At 50.1% G+C, this 19,077-nt stretch overlaps 1 protein-coding gene across 2 annotated transcripts; it reads left to right on the top strand.

Moving 5' to 3' along the window:
* The first annotated feature begins 4,346 nt into the window (after positions 1–4,346).
* KLF8 (KLF transcription factor 8) lies at positions 4,347–19,065 on the top strand. 2 transcript variants are annotated; one of them, XM_060270223.1, is made up of 5 exons: positions 4,347–4,443; positions 12,829–13,319; positions 15,131–15,233; positions 15,504–15,643; positions 16,884–19,065. In XM_060270223.1, exons 2-5 carry the CDS (start codon positions 12,851–12,853, stop codon positions 17,063–17,065), a joined length of 894 nt encoding a protein of 297 aa, XP_060126206.1. In that variant the 5' UTR covers positions 4,347–4,443; positions 12,829–12,850; the 3' UTR covers positions 17,066–19,065. The 2 variants fall into 2 exon arrangements, with proteins under 2 accessions (XP_060126206.1, XP_060126205.1); XM_060270222.1 differs by lacking the exon at positions 4,347–4,443 and adding an exon at positions 5,244–5,891.
* Positions 19,066–19,077: the final 12 nt, after the last annotated feature.

Below are 19,077 nucleotides of genomic sequence, written 5' to 3' on the forward strand. Positions count from 1 at the left end.
TGTGATCTGTGATGTGTGATCACGTGATTTTGATCTGTGATGGAGTAGAATCATAGAATCAATACATGTGAAAAGGATCTAGGAGTCTTGGTAGACCACAAACTTGACATAAGTCAGCAGTGTGATGCAGCAGCTAAAAAAGCCAATGCAATTCTGGGCTGCATCAATAGGAGTATAGCATTTGATCAAGGGACGTAATAGTACCACTGTATTCTGCTCTGGTCAGACCTCAGCTGAAGTACTGTGTCCAGTTCTGGGCACCACAGTTCAAGAAGGATACTGACAAGCTGGAACGTGTCCAGAAGAGGGCAACCAAAATGGTCAAAGGCCTGGAAACGATGCCTTATGAGGAACGGCTTAGGGAGCTGGGTATGTTTAGCCAGGTGAAGAGAAGGTTAAGGGGTGATATGATAGCCATGTTCAAATATATAAAAGGATGTCATATAGAGGAGGGTGAAAGGTTGTTTTCTGCTGCTCCAGAGAAGCGAACATAGAGCAATGGATTCAAACTACAAGTAAGAAGATTCTACCTCAACATTAGGAAGAACTTCCTGACAGCTGTTCAACAGTGGAGTTTGCTGCCAAGAAGTGTGGTGGAGTCTTCTTCTTCTTTGGAGGTCTTTAAGCAGAGGCTTGACAGGCATATGTCAAGAATGCTTTGATGGTGTTTCCTGCTCGGCAGGGGGTTGGACTGGATGGCCCTTGGGGTCTCTTCCAACTCTAAGATTCTATGATTCCCCTTCCCTTCCCTTCCCTAGTGGTTGGAGCTCATCCCATCCCTGCCTTCCTGCTGCCCCGCCGGATCGGTGTGTGTGTGTGTTTGTGTGTGTGTGTGTGTGTGTTTGTGTTTGTGTGTGTGTGTGTTAATAAATTTTTTATTAAATTTTATAGAAAGAAAAAGTATCCTTATAATTATAAGGTCTGCGGTCGAATCCCTGTGACGGGGTGAGCTCCCGTTGCTTGGTCCCAGCTCCTGCCAACCTAGCAGTTCGAAAGCACGTCAAAATGCAAGTAGATAAATAGGAACCGCTACAGCGGGAAGGTAAACGGCGTTTCCATGTGCTGCTCTGGTTTGCCAGAAGCGGCTTTGTCATGCTGGCCACATGACCTGGAAGCTATATGCCGGCTCCCTCGGCCAATAATGTGAGATGATCGCGCAACCCCAGAGTCGGTTACGACTGGACCTAATGGTCAGGGGTCCCTTTACCTTTACCTCGGTTTATGTACACAATTGGTTCCGGAAGTCTGTTCGTAAACTGAAGCGTTCATAAACTGAAGCGAACTTTCCCATTGAAAATGAATTAATGCGTTCCAGATGGGTCCGCGGAGTTCGTAAACCGAAAATTTGTAAACCGAGGTGTTCATAAACCGAGGTTCCACTGTACATTGTTATATCATCCATATTGACAAAAAAGAAAAGTACAAAAAGGAAAAGGAAAATTAAAAACAACAGAACAACATATACAATCCATTTTATCTCATTTTGGCAAGAGACTTCCCCGAGCCCCCTTTCTAACGGCTCATTGTATAACATTCTTGGCAAGTTTTCCAAACCTAATTACAACATCTTTTTCTCAATTTTACAACTCATTATCATATTCTAACCTATTTTCAATTATATCACACTTAAATTCTTAACCTGCAACTTCCCAATTGCTTATAGTTCTCTTCATACATCAATTCTGCAATATTTTTTTATAATAAATTCTAAATTTCTTCCATTCCTCTTCCACCTTCTCCTCTCCCCAGTCGCGTAGTCTTCCGGTCAGATCAGCAAGTTCCATATAGTCCGACATCTTTATTGGCCATTCTTCCACTGTAGGTGTCTTCTGTGTCTTCCAATACTTTGCTAGCAATATTCTGGCTGCAGTTGTGGCATATAAAAACAAATTTACATCTTTCACAGGCAATTGCCCCGCCGGATTCCTTGGGGGAGGGGAAAGCAAAGGCTCAGGTTCGAATCCTCCGCAAATCCAGTGTCAGGGAGTTCCGCGGGTGTCGGGATGGTGAGAAAGCACCCCCGTGGCAGGGGAATCTAGTAGAGGGGAGTTCCGCAGGTATGGGGAAGCCGGGAAGCCGGCCCCTCCTCTCCTGGCTCTCTTCTAGCTTCCGCTGCCACCCTGATCAACATCCGCAACGCTCGCAAGCATTTTGAGAAGCTGGCGAGGGTGGACAGGACCCAAGCACAGCCGCCTCATGCGCTGAGGTGTCTGTTCCCGCCCAGGGAGGTTAAGCCGGTGTGGGAGAAGGGCGCAAACTCCGGGTCTGTAACTCTGGAAACAATTAAATTTGGAATGTTATGAGAGAATACATTTCACACGCTAGCCAGGTTATGCTTAAAATTCTACAAGGCAGGCTTAGGCAGTATATGGACCGAGAACTCCCAGAAGTGCAAGCTGGATTTCGAAGGGGCAGAGGAACCAGAGACCAAATAGCAAACATGCGCTGGATTATGGAGAAAGCTAAAGAGTTCCAGAAAAACGTCTACTTCTGCTTCATTGACTATGCAAAAGCCTTTGACTGTGTCGACCACAGCAAACTATGGCAAGTTCTTAAAGAAATGGGAGTGCCTGATCACCTCATCTGTCTCCTGAGAAATCTCTATGTGGGACAAGAAGCTACAGTTAGAACTGGATATGGAACAAATGATTGGTTCAAAATTGGGAAAGGAGTACGACAAGGTTGTATATTGTCTCCCTGCTCATTTAACTTATATGCAGAATTCATCATGTGAAAGGCTGGACTAGATGAATCCCAAGCCGGAATTAAGATTGCCGGAAGAAATATCAACAACCTCAGGTATGCAGATGACACAACCTTGATGGCAGAAAGTGAGGAGGAATTCAAGAACCTTGTAATGAGGGTGAAAGAGGAGAGCACAAAATATTAGCCACCCCTCCCAATTTGGTGTCATCTGCAAACTGAAGCCACGCCTTGGTTTCCAGACATTTTGGAAGTCAAACGGCGCTTTGCTTTTTGCTCTCGATTGGGCGTTTTGGCGTCTTTTTCGGTTCCTCTGTTTTTGTGGCTGTGTGGATCCCAGTTCAGCTCCTGATGGATTGACGGTGTGACTGCGGAAATGGCTAGAAGCAGCCAAACAATGACTCTCATCAGTGCTCCTGATTTAATTTTCGTTTTTTATCATCTGCAATATCTTACTTATTTTATTGTACAGTACATTGGTGATTGCTTTTGTTTGATGGATCAATGGTTTCATTCAAAAGTAAAATGGGAAAGTTCGCTTTAGTTGATGAACGCTTCAGTTTAAGTACTCCGCGGACCGTCTGGAACGGATCAATCCCCTTTCCATTACTTTCAATGGGAAAGTTCGTTTCAGTTGATGAACACTTCAGTTTAAGCACTCCGCGGACCATCTGGAACAGATTAATCCACTTTAATGGACTACTGCAATGCGCTCTACGTGGGGCTACCTTTGAAGGTGACCCGGAAACTGCAATTAATCCAGAATGCAGCAGCTAGATTAGTGACTGGGAGTGGCCGCCGGGACCACATAACACCGGTCCTGAGAGATCTACACTGGCTCCCAGTACGTTTTCGAGCACAGTTCAAAGTGTTGGTACTGACCTTTAAAGCCCTAAACGGCCTCGTTCCTATATACCTGAAGGAGCGTCTCCACCCCCATCATTCAGCCCGGACACTGAGATCCAGCACCGAGGGCCTTCTGGTGGTTCCCTCATTGCGAGAGTTGAGGTTGCAGGGAACCAGACAGAGGGCCTTTTTGGTAGTGGCACCCGCCCTGTGGAACGCCCTCCCAGCAGATGTCAAGACAATAAGCAATTATTTTACTTTTAGAAGACAACTGAAGGCGGCCCTGTTTAGGGAAGTTTTTAATGTCTGGTGCTGTACTGTTTTTAATATTCAGTTGGAAGCCGCCCAGAGTGGCTGGGGAAGCCCAGCCAGATGGGCGGGGTATAAATAATAAATTATTATTTTTATTTCCATTACTTTCAATGGGAAAGTTCGCTTCAGTTGATGAACGCTTCGGTTGATGAACAGACTTCCGGAACCAATTGTGTTCATAAACCGAGGTACCACTGTAAAAGGATTTGGAAGGCTGCCTCCTGTCCCGGGAAGGTGGAGTCAGAAAGGGTGGGGCAGCCCAACCCAGATCGGCCCCTGCTTCTGCTGGTGCGAAGAGGGGGGAATGGGAAAAGGGTGGAGAAGGAGGAATGGGGGAAAGGGTGGAGGAGGGAGGGCTGCGGCGGCTGCGCCCTCGCCGCACAATTTGTCCACCTGCCTCCTCCCCTCCCTCCCTCCCCCACCGCTGCTGATTGACAGCTGGTGGAGCCGCGACTGGGTGGAGCCGCTGGGTGGGGTCAGGCAGTTGGGTGGGGGAGAGAGGAGCCGCCGCCACCGGCGCCGCGTCCAGCAGCCAGCCTCGCTTTTGCGCACACGGCGAGGGGAGCGCACGGCGCCGAGGCGGTGAGCGCGTGGGGAAAGCGGTCCCGGGCGGTGGGCGGGTGGCGGGTGGCGGCGGTGGTGGGTGGGGTCAGGGACGGGCAAGTGGGTGGAGGAGCGCGGCTCCGCGGAGTAGAGCCGCCGTCGCGTCCAGCCCGGATTGGGGACCCCCGGCGAGAGGTGCGCTCAGCGCGGAGCGGGCAGGGAGATGGCCCTGCAGGGCGGTGGCTGGAGGAGGCGGGGGTGGGTGGGTGAGGTGAGAGAGACCCCCAGCTCGGCGGAGAAAAGCAGCCAGCCAGCCTCGCTTTGCGCACGGGAACCCCCGGCGAGAGGAGCAGGCAGGGAGGTGGTCCAGCAGGGCGGTGGGTGGAGGAGGCGGCGGTGGGTGGCGGGTGGGTGGGCAGGGAAGCGGTCAAGGGCGGTGGGCGGAGGAGGCGGAAGCGCGGAGGCGGCGCCAGCCTCCCGCAAACGGGAGCGGCAGAGGGCGCAGCCGAGAGCGCGCCGGGAAGAGGAGGAGTTGGAGGCGTGTTTTTACGCACGGAGGAGAGCCTCGGCTGGGCGTCTCCCGAGGGGGTGTGGCGGGGGTGGTGGCTTTCTGGCGCGACCTCGCTGGTCTTGGACCGTATTAAAGACTTATTATTTTCTGGCGGGGCTCTGCTGTTTCCCCTCCCCCCCCGCCCCCGGTTCTGGGACTCGAGCAGGCTGCGCCCCTGGTGGCCGCTGCGCCCCTGGTGGCGGCGGATTGACGAGGGAGGGAGGCTGGCTCAAGGTTGACAGGGTACGGGGTGGGGGGAGGGTGGGGTCAGGGACGGGCAGATAGGTGGGGAGCCCGGCTCGGCGGAGAACAGCCGCCGCCGCCGCCAGGCTTGTCAAGGGCGGTGGGCGGAGGAGGCGGAAGCGCGGAGGCGGCACCCCCCCCCCCGAGGAAACGGGAGCGGCAGAGGGCCCGGCCGAGCGCGCAGGGGAGGAGCTGGAGAGGCCGGGCCGCTGTGCCTGTTTTACGCACGGGAGAGCCTCAGCAGGGCGTCTCCCGAGGGGGGGTGTGGGGGTGGGGGCTTTATGTCGCGGCACTGCTGCGCCCCCGGCGGAGGCGAGGGAGCGAGGCTGGAGGAGCCCCCCGAGGAAACGGGAGCGGCGGGGAGCGCGCCGGGAAGAGGAGGAGCTGGAGGCCGGGCAGCCGCTACTTTTACGTACGGGAGAGAGCCTCTTCTTGGCGTCTCCCAAAGGGGGGCACTCGAGCCCTGGCTGGCAGCGAGAGAACGGCCCCGCGGGTGGTCGCTGCCTGCGCCCCCGCGGGTGGCGGCGAGGCGATGGAGTGAGATTGGCTCCGGGTTGACAGGTGGGGGCGCCCCCGGGCGGTGGTCGGAGGAGGCGAAAAACGCGGATGCGGCGCAACCCCAGGAAACGGGAGCGGCAGAGGGTGCGCAGGGAGGGTTCCGGAACGGATTAAATTTGAGAACCAAAGTACTACGGTATTGGCTTCGTCTAAACTCGAATCCCACCCCCACCCCCACCCCCGACTAATATTCCTAGTGCTACAAGGTTGTCATCAGAGCCCCGGAGTGAAATTGCCTTTCCCAAACTTCACTCTTGTGGTTTATCAGCACAACAACAGCTAATCACTTTGGGTTTTAGTCAAGCCTACAGTCTAATTTGCCAGCGCCAACGAGCGTCAGAACAACTTGGCCACCATTGGGAAATTTTGCCCATGGAATCGCTATTTTCCACCTCTTTGGAAAAGCCTATTTGCACCACTTAATAATTCCAAAAGAGCAACGTGCTTCTACTCTTGAGCAAGATTGAATACCGCCTTTGGCTGTCCTCAAGGGACGGACGATTCCAAAAAATCCCACTGGGAAAAACGGTGGAGGTGACCAAATCGGCGGCTCATATCCTTCTGGCCTGCGCTCTTTACAAAGATCTCCAGAGTGAGGTTATCACCCCTCTTTTCTTGTCCATTCCAGGTTGCCCACCCACTGTTCCCGTGTCCTCCTTCTTGGCGGCTGCCAACAGAATATTAAATAGACTAAAACGTCAAAACTTCCCTAAACAGGGCTGCCTTCCGATGTCTTCTAAAAGCCAGATAGTTGCTGATTTCCTTGCCATCTGATGGGAGAGGGCGCCACCATCGAGAAGGCCCTCTGCCTGGTTCCCTGCAACCTCACCTCTTGCAGGGAGGGAACCCCCAGAAGGCCCTGGGGAGAGGGACCCCGGTGTCCGGGGTGGAGATGCTCCTTCAGGTCTAGAGGACCAAGGCTGTTTAGGGCTTTCAAGGTCAGCACCAACACTTTAAATTGTGCCCAGAAATGTCCTGGGAGCCAATGTAGGTCTTTCAAGACCTCTGTTATGTGGTCTCAGCGGCCGCTTCCAGTGCCCATGCTGTTGTTGTTTAGTCATGTCCGACTCTTCGTGACCCCATGAACCAGAGCACGCCAGGCACTCCTGTCTTGCACTGCCTTCCGCAGTTTGGTCAGTTTGGTCAGACTCATGTTCGTAGCTTCGAGAACACTGTCCAACCATCTCGTCCTCTGTTGTCCCCTTCTCCTAGTGCCCTCAATCGTTCCCAACATCAGGGTCTTTTCCAGGGAGTCCCCTTCTCCTTCTGCCCTCCATCTTTCCCAACATCAGGGTATTTTCCAGGGAGTCCCCTTCTCCTTGTGCCCTCCATCTTTCCCAACATCAGGGTCTTTTCCAAGGAGTCTTCTCTTCTCATGAGGTGGCCAAAGTATTGGAGCCTCAGCTTCAGGATCTGTCCTTCCAGTGAGCACTCAGGGCTGATTTCCTTAAGCCTGGATAGGTTTGATCTTCTTGCAGTCCATGGGACTCTCAAGAGTCTCCTCCAGCACCAGAATTCAAAAGCATCAATTCTTCGGCGATCAGCCTTCTTTATGGTCCAGCTCTCACTTCCATACATCACTACTGGGAAAACCATAGCTTTAACTATACGGACGCCTGCTTCTTGGGAGAAAAGCAATGACAAACCTAGACAGCATCTTAAAAAGCAGAGACATCACCTTGCCGACAAAGGTCCGTATAGTTAAAGCTATGGTTTTCCGAGTAGTGATGTCTGGAAGTGAGAGCTGGACCATCAAGAAGGCTGATCGCCGAAGAATTGATGCTTTTGAATTATGGTGCTGGAGGAGACTCTTGAGAGTCCCATGGACTGCAAGAAGATCAAACCTATCCATTCTTCAGATCCTGAAGCTGAGGCTCCAATACTTTGGCCACCTCATGAGAAGACTCATCCCTGATAATATACCAAAAAATAGAAGGAACATTTCAGCCCGTAGCGCTCACTGGAAGGACAGATCGTGAAGCTGAGGCTCCAATACTTTGGCCACCTCATGAGAAGAGAAGACTCCCTGGAAAAGATCCTGATGTTGGGAAAGATGGAGGGCACAAGGAGAAGGGGACGACAGAGGACGAGATGGTTGGACAGTGTTCTCGAAGCTACAAACATGAGTTTGACCAAACTGCAGGAGGCAGTGGAAGACAGGAGTGCCTGGCGTGCTCTGGTCCATGGGGTAACGGAGAGTCGGACATGACTAAACGACTAAACAACAACAGTGAAATGTTGCTGTTTTAGTTTAGTTTAGTTTTTTTAAGTCCGGCAGGCACACCCAGCCTGCGCTGGGTGGAGAGCTGCAGCAGCAACGCCCGCATTTTTCAACTCTGGGCAGGACCCGGGCGGCGCCGGGTCATGGCTGGGCGCCTCACACTTGGCTCCAGGCTGAATTTGCCTCCTTGCTTTGGGCTTGCCTAGGCAGTTGAAGCTGGGTGGAGAGGGCCAGATGGGCAGAAAAGAAATAATAAAATGATCCTTATCTCCAGGAAAGTTCTGGCCAGCCTAAGGAGCTGGCGAGATGGGGGGGGGGAAACCCAGCCGCCTTGCAGCCGTGTCCACACCTATGGCAGGAATTTCCTCCGGACCTCGCCCTTCCCTGCTGGCAAAGAAAGGAGAGAGAGAGAGAGAGAGAGAGGAAGAAGAAAAGTCCAGGAAGGAAGAGGGAGGGAAATAAAGAAAGAAAGAAAGAAAGAAAGAAAGAAAGAAGAGAGGGATAGAGGAAGGGAGATTTCAGAGAGGAATGGATAGCAAGAGAAAGATAGAGAGAAAGACACACACAGAGGGGGGGAGGGAGAGAGAGGAAGGGAGATTCGAGAGAGAGGGAGGGAGAGAGATGGGAATCCAGGGAGGGAGGGAGAGGAGAGAGGGATAGAGGAAGGGAGATTTGAGAGAGAGAGAGAAGAGTCCAGGGAGGGAGGGAGGGAGAGAAGAGAGGGATAGAGGAAGGGAGATTGAGAGAGGAATGGAGAGCCAGAGAAAGAAAGTAGAGAGAGAGGAGGAGGAGGAGGAGGAGGAGGAATAATAATAATAATAATAATAATAATAATAATAATAATAATAATAAGTAGTCCAGGGAGGAAGAGGGAGGGAAAGAAAGAAGAAAGGAGACCAAGAGGGGAGAGAGAGAGAGAGAGAGAGAGAGAGAGAAGGAGAGAGAGAAGGAGTCCAGGGAGGGAAAGAGAGAAGAAAGGGCTAGAGGAAGGGAGATTTGAGAGAAGAATGGAGAGCAAGAGAAAACAAGTACAGTGGGTGCCTCGCTAGACGAACGCCCTGTAAGATGGATTTTTCGCTTAACGGAAGGATTGTTTGAGCAGAGGTTGCCTCGCTAGACAAATTCGTTTTACGAAAAATTCGTCTAGTGAATTGCGGTTTCCCATAGGAATGCATTGAAATTCAATTAATGCATTCCTATGGGCAAAAACAACAACAACAACAACAATGCATTCCTATGGCATTTGCTAGATGAATTTTTCGTTATAAGAATCGACCCGTGGAACAAATTAAATTCCTCTAGCGAGGCACCACTGTATAGAGAAAGAGAGAAGAGACAGAGAGACCGGGGGGGGGGGGGGGAGAGAGAGAGAGAGAGAGAGAGAGAGAGAGAGAGAGAGAGAGAAGGCAGGGCTTTTTCTGAGCATCACCGGGAAGCCAGCCTGCAGGTTCTGTTGCCACGGCAACGGGGTGCACCTGACAGAGCTTGGTACCTGGCCCCATCAGCACCAGCAGCTTCAGACTAGCAGGGAGACCGGGTCCTTCTTGGCCCCCTTGGGGGGCAGGTGGGCAACCGGAGGCTCCCTCATCCCTGCAAGGGGCCGGAGGGGAACTCTGCAGTGCTCTAGAGGCTGCGCTCTGCGTCATCCTGCGCTGCGCAGATTGCCTTTTGCAGTCGTCGCCCCGTATTAGTACTCAAATTCCTGAAGCACGGCTTGCTTTCCCCTAGAAAGGGATGCAGCTGGGTACCAGCTCCATCCTCAGGTGCATCCGGTTGCCGTGGCAACAGCCTGCAGGCTGGCTTCCCTGTGATGCTCAAACAACCCTTACCTTCACATCTCTCTCTCTCTTCCTCCCTCTTTCTTTCTCTCTCTCCATCCCTCCCTCAAATCTCCCCTCCTCTATCCCTCTCTTCCCTCCCTCCCTCCCTCACCTCCCTCCCTGGACTCCTCTCTCTCTCTCTCTCTCCCTCCCTCCCTCCCTCTCTCTCTCTCTCTCTCTCAAATCTCCCTTGCTCTATCCCTCTCTTCTCTCTCTCCCTGGACTCATCTCCCTCTCCCCCCCCCCCTCTCTTCTCTCTCTCTCTCTCTCTTTCTCTCCTCCTCCTCCTCTTTCTGATCTGCCTTTAAATAAAATGCTTTGGGAGGAAAAATATTTCTCAAGATTTTCTCTTTAAACTAGTTCAAAGGCAATTCATCAGGAAAGAGAAATTGGTTTAAAGTTTTTCATGTGTGCTGAAACTCAGTCAGGCTTCCCCAACCTTGCCCCTCCAGATGTTTTTGGCCTACAACTCCCATGATCCCTAGCAATAATAATGATAATGATGATGATAATAATAATAATAATAATAATTTATTTATACCCCGCCCATCTGGCTGGGTTTCCCCAGCCACTCTGGGTGGCTTACAACAGAAAAATGAGATAAAATAATTAAACATTAAAAGCCTCCCTAAACAGGGCTGCCTTCAGATGTCTTCTAAAAATCTGGTAGCTGTTTTTCTCTAGCGGTTCCAGTGGTCAGGGATGCTGGGAATTGTAGTCTCAAAACATCTGGAGGGCTGAGGTTGAGGAAGTCTAGCCCAATTTTTTTGAAAGTTTAAGCCAGGCACCCCCAAACTCCAGCCCTCCAGATGTTTTGGCCTACAACTCCCATGATCCCTAGCTAACAGGACCAGTGGTCAGGGATGATGGGAATTGTAGTCCAAAACATCTGGATGGCCGAAGTTTGGGGATGCCTGGTTTAAGCACATCAGTTAACAAACATGGATACATATGCCATAATATTATTGTTTTAGTGAAATGAATTGTTTTAACGGTTATGAAGAAAATGATTCTTTTTCTCCTGTCCAAAGATAAACAGTTAACTTATTAAAGGTAAAGGTAAAGGGACCCCTGACCATTAGGTCCAGTCATGACCGACTCTGGGGTTGCGGCGCTCATCTCGTATTATTGGCCGAGGGAGCCAGCGTACAGCTTCCAGGTCATGTGGCCAGCATGACAAAGCTGCTTCTGGCGAACCAGAGCAGTGCACGGAAACACCGTTTACCTTTCCCTATTTATCTACTTGCATTTTGAGGTGCTTTCGAACTGCTAGGTTGGCAGGAGCTGGGACCGAGCTACAGGAGCTCACCCCGTGGCGGGTATTCGAACCGCTGACCTTCTGATCAGCAAGCCCTAGGCTCCGTGGTTTAACCCGCAGCGCCACCTGCTTATTAAACTTCAGCCTAATTTCATCATGATTGGTCCAATGGTCTATGCATTTCTAAAAAAACTTCTTGCTCCCAAAAGGAAACCTTCCTCCGGTTGTCCATATTAAGAGGAGGCCAGCAAGGTCGAACCTTTCTGTAAAAGGGGGGTGCCCGGGCGGGGCTCTCCTGTTGACTGTGGGTGGGTGCCCCACACCTGAGCCAGTTCTACAGGGCAGCCTCTTTTGCCAAGTCTTGGAAAAGCCTTGGGGGGTCCGGCTGCAGCCAGGGGGGCCCGTTTGGCAAAGCTTTTTGGCACCGCTTGCAACCCCAAGCTTTCTGTAAAAATGTTTTATGGGGTAATATTTGGGCAGGGAGCATCGTGAGTGCTCACAGTCGTGGCCTTAGGACATAATGATAATACAGTGGTACCTCGGTTTATGAACACAATTGGTTCCGGAAGTCTGTTCATAAACTGAAGCGTTCATAAACTGAAGCGAACTTTCCCATTGAAAGTAATGGGAAGTGGATTAATCCATTCCAGACGGGTCCGCGGAGTACTCAACCTGAAGCGTACTTAACCCGAAGCATGGGTGTAATTGGTTCCGGAAGTCCATTCATAAACTGAAGCGAACTTTCCCATAGAAAGTAATGGAAAGTGAATTAATCCGTTCCAGATGGGTCCGCAGCGTTCATAAACCGAAAATTCATAAAGCGAGGTGTTCATAAACCGAGGTTCTACTGTAATGATAATCATAATCATAATCATAATCATAATCATAATAATGGGTTGTTTGTGTTTTGATGTTATGTATGCGATATTTTATGTGAACCACCCTGAGACAAAACGAACAAGAATAATAATGAAGAATATTTACCTTTACCCGTATCTGCCAAGTTCCTCTCTGAAAAATAAGGGACCGGGCCGGAAGTAGCAGACCGGAAGTAGCGCAGCGGCCATTTTGGAACTGGGCGGAGCATGCTCAGAAGTGACTTTGGATGCTGCTGTGCCCAGTTCCAAAATGGCCGCCGCACCAGAAGTTGTGCTGCAGCCATTTTGGAACTGGGCACAGCAGCATCAAAAGTCGCTTCTGAGCATGCTCCGCCCAGTTCCAAAATGGCCGCCGCGCCAGAATAAACCGGGGGGAAACAAAACAATCTGGGACAGCTGGAAAAATGGGGGTTTCCCGGGGAAACCGGGAGACTTGGCAGCTATGCCTTTACCTTTTTATGTGATATTTTATGTGAACCACTCTGAGACCTTCGGGTATATGGCAGTATAAAGAAAAAATAAACAATAATCATAACATTGAAGGACAATAATTTCATGGAGGATTTTATGATTCCCAAAAGGACACTTTTCTCCGCTTGCCCATATTACGAGGAATGCCAGCGAGGCTGAACCTTTTTGTAAAAAAATGAATTTTATTATTCCAAAATCGAAACCTTTCTTCCATTTGTCCATATTAAGCGGAGGCCAGGAAGGTGGAACCTTTCTGTATTATTTCCTCCAATTGTCAATATTTACAGGATGCCAACAAGGCTGAAACTTCCTGTAAAAAAAGGGAGGGGATTTTATTATTCCAAAAAGGAAACCTTCCCAAGGCGTTTGCAAACCCAGGCATTCGGGAACCCAGACCTGACTGGCCCTTCTCTTCCCTTCCCCAGGCTCCTGGCTCAGCTGCCCGCCATGAGTTCCTTGCCGCTGCTGGGCGACAGCGAGCCACCGGCTGCGTTGCTGGGCGACATCAAGACCGAGCCCCCCGAGGAGCTGCTGGCCGAGCCGGTGGATCTGTCGGTCCACAAGACCAAGCCGCCGCCGCCGCCCCAGAACCCGCTCTCCTGCTTCCGGTCTGCCGCGCCGCCCGCTGCGCCGCCTGCGGTCGCGGCGCTCGGCTCTGCGTCCTCCGCCATTCCTGCCGTCCTCTCTCCGGGCTCTATCCTGGCCTCCAGCCAGGGCAGCGGCGGGCAGCAGATCCTGCACGTGATCCACACGATCCCCTCATTCCAGCTGCCCGGCAAGATGGGCAAACTCCAGACCATCCCGCTGGTGGTCCAGTCGCTGCCGGTTGTTTACGCCGCCATGCCGGCCGACGGAGTGGCAGCGGCCGCTGTGACGGTGCCCCTCATCGGGGGCGATGGGAAGGACGCCGGGTCTGGTGAGGGTACTGCAGGGTGGTTATACAGATCATGGCAATATTAAGAGGATTCCAGCAAGGCTGAAATCCTTTCTGTAAAAGGATTTGATTGTTCCAAAAAGGAAAGCTTCCTCCGCTTGTCCATATTGAGAGGAGGCCAGCAAGGTTGAACCTTTCTGTAATTCTTCAAAAGAGGAAACTTTCTTCCGCTTGTCCATATTGAGAGGAGGCCAGCAAGGTTGAACCTTTCTGTAATTCTTCAAAAAAGGAAACTTTCTTCCGCTTGTCCATATTGAGAGGAGGCCAGCAAGGTAGATGAAGGGAACGCTGTGGATGTACCCTATCTTGATTTCAGCAAGGCCTTTGACAAGGTGCCCCATGATATTCTTGTAAAGAAGCTGGTAAAATGCGGGCTAGACAATGCTACCATTCAGTGGATTTGTAACTGGCTGACTGACCGAACCCAAAGGGTTCGACCGAACATCAATGGCTCCTCCTCATCCTGGAGAGAAGTGACTAGTGGGGTGCCACAGGGTTCTGTCTTGGGCCCAGTCTTATTCAACATCTTGATCAATGACTTGGATGGTGGGCTTGAGGGCATCCTGAGCAAGTTTGCAGACGGCACCAAATTGGGAGCGGTGGCTAATACCCCAGAGGACAGGATCACACTTCAAAATGACCTTAACAGATTAGACAACTGGGCCAAAGCAAACAAGATGAATTTTAACAAGGAGAAATGTAAAGTACTATACTTGGGGGGGGGGGATGAAAGGCACAAATACAGGATGGGAGACACCTGGCTTGAGAGCAGTACATGTGAAAAGGATCTAGGAGTCCTGGTAGACCACAAACTTGACATGAGTCAACAGTGTGATGCAGCAGCTAAAAAGGCCAATGCAATTCTGGGCTGCATCAATAGGAGTATAGCGTCTAGATCAAGGGAAGTAATAGTACCACTGTATTCTGCTCTGGTCAGACCTCACCTGGAGTACTGTGTCCAGTACTGGGCACCACAGTTCAAGAAGGATACTGACAAGCTGGAACGTGTCCAGAGGAGGGCAACCAAAATGGTCAAAGGCCTGGAAACGATGCCTTATGAGGAGCGGCTTAGGGAGCTGGGTATGTTTAGCCTGGAGAAGAGAAGGTTAAGGGGTGATATGATAGCCATGTCCAAATATATAAAAGGATGTCATATAGAGGAGGGAGAAAGGTTGTTTTCTGCTGCTCCAGAGAAGCAGACACGGAGCAATAGATTCAAACTACAAGTAAGAAGATTCCACCTAAACATTAGGAAGAACTTCCTGACAGTAAGAGCTGTTCGGCAGTGGAATTTGCTGCCAAGAAGTGTGGTGGAATCCCCTTCTTTGCAGGTCTTTAAGCAGAGGCTTGACAGGCATATGTCAAGAATGCTTTGATGGTGTTTCCTGCTTGGCAGGGGGTTGGACTGGATGGCCCTTGGGGTCTCTTCCAAGTCTATGATTCTATGATTATACTAGCTGACCCGGCCACGCGTTGCTGTCAGCCATATGTCAGGAATGCTTTGATGGTGTTTCCTGCTTAGCAGGGGGTTGGACTGGATGGCCCTTGTGGTCTCTTCTAACTCTATGTTTCTATAATTCTAGGAAACTTTCTTCCGCTTGTCCATATTAAGAGGATGCCAGCAAGGCTAAACTTTTCTGTAAAAAAAAAAAAGATTTTATTGTTCCCAAAAGGGGAAGTAAACAGAAACAGGGAGAAATGACCATGTCAGATCACTAAACTCCGGGAAACTACAAATATCTCCTGGGAAGTGTTGTCCTTTTTCTGAATGGACTTCCGTTTCCCCCCCGCAGTGAAAGTGGACCCTGGTTCCATTTGCCCGGTTGGCATTGGCAGCGAGAGCGACGACAGCGCTTCAGAGAGCCGCCCGGCCTCCTTCCCCGAGCTCCAGAGAGAGTGAGTTTCCTGGCATAGGATGCCAACAAGGCTGAACCTTTCTGTAAAGAAAGGATTTAAACTGAGTCTTACAGACTAGGAATTCAAATTGTTGTTGTTGTTGTTTGCTGTTGTTTGTTATTATTTGAACCTTACTCTCAGGTTCTGAAAGAGTATTTATTTCTGACTGTTTTTTAACTGTTATTTTATTTTTAACTATTAGTGGCCAATATTATGATAATAATAATTATTATTTTGTGACCCCCCTCCTCTCTGCCGATCTCTTGCCAGGCCTTCCTCTGTGAGCCAGATGCAGGAGACCGGCTCCCCGGACCTCAAGAAGAGGCGTATTCACCAGTGCGACTTTGAGGGTTGTAGCAAAGTTTACACAAAGAGCTCACACTTAAAAGCGCACAGAAGGATACACACAGGTAGGTTCAGCCTTACCGGCCTCATCCTGATATTGGCAATCAGAGGAAGGCTTTTTAAAAATAATAACAAATTCTCTTTTTTACAGAAAGGTTCAAGCTTGCTGTCATTCTCTTTTTACTGACAATTGGAGGAAGGGTTCAGTTTTGGAATAATAAAATCCCTTGCAGGCATCCTATTTACCGAAGCCAAAGGGTGCTCATCAATGGCTCCTCTTCATCCTGGAGAGAAGTGACTAGTGGGAAGAACCACAGGGTTCTGTCTTGGGCCCAGTCTTAATCGACATCTTGATCAATGACTTGGATGATGGGCTTGAGGGCATCCTGAGCAAGTTTGCAGATGACACCAAATTGGGAGGGGTGGCTAATACCTAAGAGGACAGGATCACACTTCAAAATGACCTTAACAGATTAGACAACTGGGCCAAAGCAAACAAGATGAATTTTAACAAGGAGAAATGTAAGGCAAAAAAAATGAAAGGCACAAATACAGGATGGGAGACACCTGGCTTGAGAGCAGTACATGTGAAAAGGATCTAGGAGTCTTGGTAGACCACAAACTTGACATGAGTCAACAGTGTGATGCAGCAGCTAAAAAAGCCAATGCAATTCTGGGCTGCATCAATAGGAGTACAGTATAGCATCAAGATCAAGGGAAGTAATAGTACCACTGTATTCCGCTCTGGTCAGACCTCACCTGGAATACTGTGTCCAGTTCTGGGCACCACAGTTCAAGAAGGATACTGACAAGCTGGAACGTGTCCAGAAGAGGGCAACCAAAATGGTCAAAGGCCTGGAAACGATGCCTTATGAGGAACGGCTTAGGGAGCTGGGTATGTTTAGCCTGGAGAAGAGAAGGTTAAGGGGTGATATGATAGCCATGTTCAAATATATAAAAGGATGTCATATAGAGGAGGGAGAGAGATTGTTTTCTGCTGCTCCAGAGAAGCGGACACAGAGCAATGGATTCAAACTACAAGAAAGAAGATTCCACCTCAACATTAGGAAGAACTTCCTGACAGTAAGAGCTGTTCGACAGTGGAATTTGCTGCCAAGGAGTGTGGTGGAGTCTCCTTCTTTGGAGGTCTTTAAGCAGAGGCTTGACAGGCATATGTCAAGAATGCTTTGATGGTGTTTCCTGCTTGGCAGGGGGTTGGACTGGATGGCCCTTGGGGTCTCTTCCAACTCTAGGATTCTGTGATTTCATTTTACTAAAACAATAACCCTCTCTCGCCCCCTGCAGGAGAGAAACCGTATAAGTGTACCTGGGAGGGCTGTACCTGGAAATTTGCCCGTTCGGACGAATTGACCCGGCATTTCCGGAAACACACGGGCATCAAGCCTTTCCGCTGCTCAGACTGTGACCGGAGCTTCTCTCGCTCGGACCACCTGGCCCTCCATCGCCGGCGACACATCATGATGTGAGATTGGGGGGGCGGCAGTCACCCTCGTAACCCCCCCCCAAAACCCCCCGGGGGTTCAAAGGAGAAACTTTGGCAGAGCGAAGAACCGTGACGGCGAGTTCGAGACCCGAGCCAATATGGGTGGACTCTCTCGGACCTGGCTGACATTCTCCGAATAGGGACAGTCGATGGAAGGTTTCCTTTTGGGGGATAAGAAGAAGAACCTCAATCGACGGGCGCCGTTTCCCCTTTGGCAGAAGGGGTCGAGCCGGACTTGAACCCGGAACCCTGTTCGACCGATGGGGGTCGTTTCCAAGACGGTGGGGGGGTCTGGGGGAAGCAGAGCAGGGTCTCCCTTGTACAGATCCAAGGATGAGATTTTGGGTGGCACTTTCCCATAGAAAGGTATCGAGTGAAAGACGTTTGATGCGGATTTTCCTCTCTAACCATAGTGTTGATCGCCAAAACAAAAGCCGTGCGATGAAATAAATCCCAAGACAGGACAGGGATACTCAATCTTCAGCCCAAAGCGTTCCGAGTGCGAGTCCCATAGAAAGGGATGCAAACCGGATTAATCCGGACTTTTAAAAACGTCCATTTAACATGAATTTTGCTCTCTTAACGGGATCGTTGATTCCCTTGATTCCCCTGAAACTGAAACTAATAATCCGTGGACTGTACTATGAAATGAAGATCTTGTAGATGATAGAAACTGAGATTAGTTTTTCCCCTCACCTGCACTGACCTGATTGATTCGTTACGGACTTTTAAAAACAGCCATTTGAACGTGAGTTTGGCTCTCTTATCGGGAATATTGATCCCTGAAATGAAACCAATAATCAATGGACTGTACAATAAAAGAAGTAAGATCTTGAATATGATACAAAAAATTGGAATTTATTTCCCCCCTGACTTGTACAAGTGATAGTCGCGGTTTGGATGGGGGACTTTGATCCATTTCCTTACCTTCCAAGTCCCGGACTGCAGAATCCGGGACCGGCAGCCGTGTGACACCGGAAGTTGCGTCGACGTAACGTCCGGTGTCGTTTTGCCCTTCTATGGGCACCGAAAATGGCCGCCGCCAGCTTCGAAAGTCACTTCTACGCATGTCAGGAAGTGCGTCGACACAACTTCCGGTGTCGTTCCACCCATCTATGGGCACCAAAATGGCCGCCGCAGACACCGGAAGTCGCGTCTATGCACTTCCTGGCATGCGTAGATGCGACTTTTGAAGCCGGCGGTGGCCATTTTTGGTGCCCATAGAACAGCAAATCAGAAAGGAAAAAATGGCCGCCGGCAGGAGAAAATAACAGAGAAAAACGGGAGATGAAGTGATACGGGGGACCACCGGGAAAAGGTAAGTAAAAACGGGGGTTTCCCGGGGAAAACTGGGTACTTGGCAGCTATGCATTTCCGCAATCACACAATCAATCATTAGCTGACTAATCAATCGAGAGCTGAACTGGGATCCACACAGTCACAAAAAACAAGGAGCCACAGGTTGGATTCAGTACGAACAAAATGAAGTGTTCAAAGCAGATTATTTTTTTTTAAAAAAAGATTTTGCAAGTGAAATTTCAATACAGTGGAACCTCGACTTACAAATAACTCTAATTACGAATGTTTTACTTACGAATGGAGCTCCGCCCGCCATCTTGGACGCGGTTTAGATGGGATTTTTTCTACTTACGAATTTTTAGATAGGGTTGCTTTGACTCACGAATTTTTTCTCCCAATGCATTCCTATGGGATTCGACTTACACAGTTTTTCGACTTACAAATGTGCGTTCGGAACGCATTAAATTCGTAAGTAGAGGTACCACTGTGTATGGAACTGCCGTGTTTCCCCCTTTTTAAGACGTCGTCATGTTATAAGCCGTAGCAGGATTTCTATGCATTTCTATGCTTCTTTCGTACTCTTCTTTCTCTCCCCTTTCCTTCCTCTCTCCCTCCTGCTCCCTCTTTCCTTCCTTCCTTCCTTCCTTCCTTCCTTCCTTCCTTCCTTCCTTCCTTCCTTCCCTCCCTCCCTCCCTC

This window comes from Zootoca vivipara, chromosome Z (genome assembly GCF_963506605.1).
Source record: "Zootoca vivipara chromosome Z, rZooViv1.1, whole genome shotgun sequence".
NCBI classification, from domain to species: domain Eukaryota; kingdom Metazoa; phylum Chordata; class Lepidosauria; order Squamata; family Lacertidae; genus Zootoca; species Zootoca vivipara.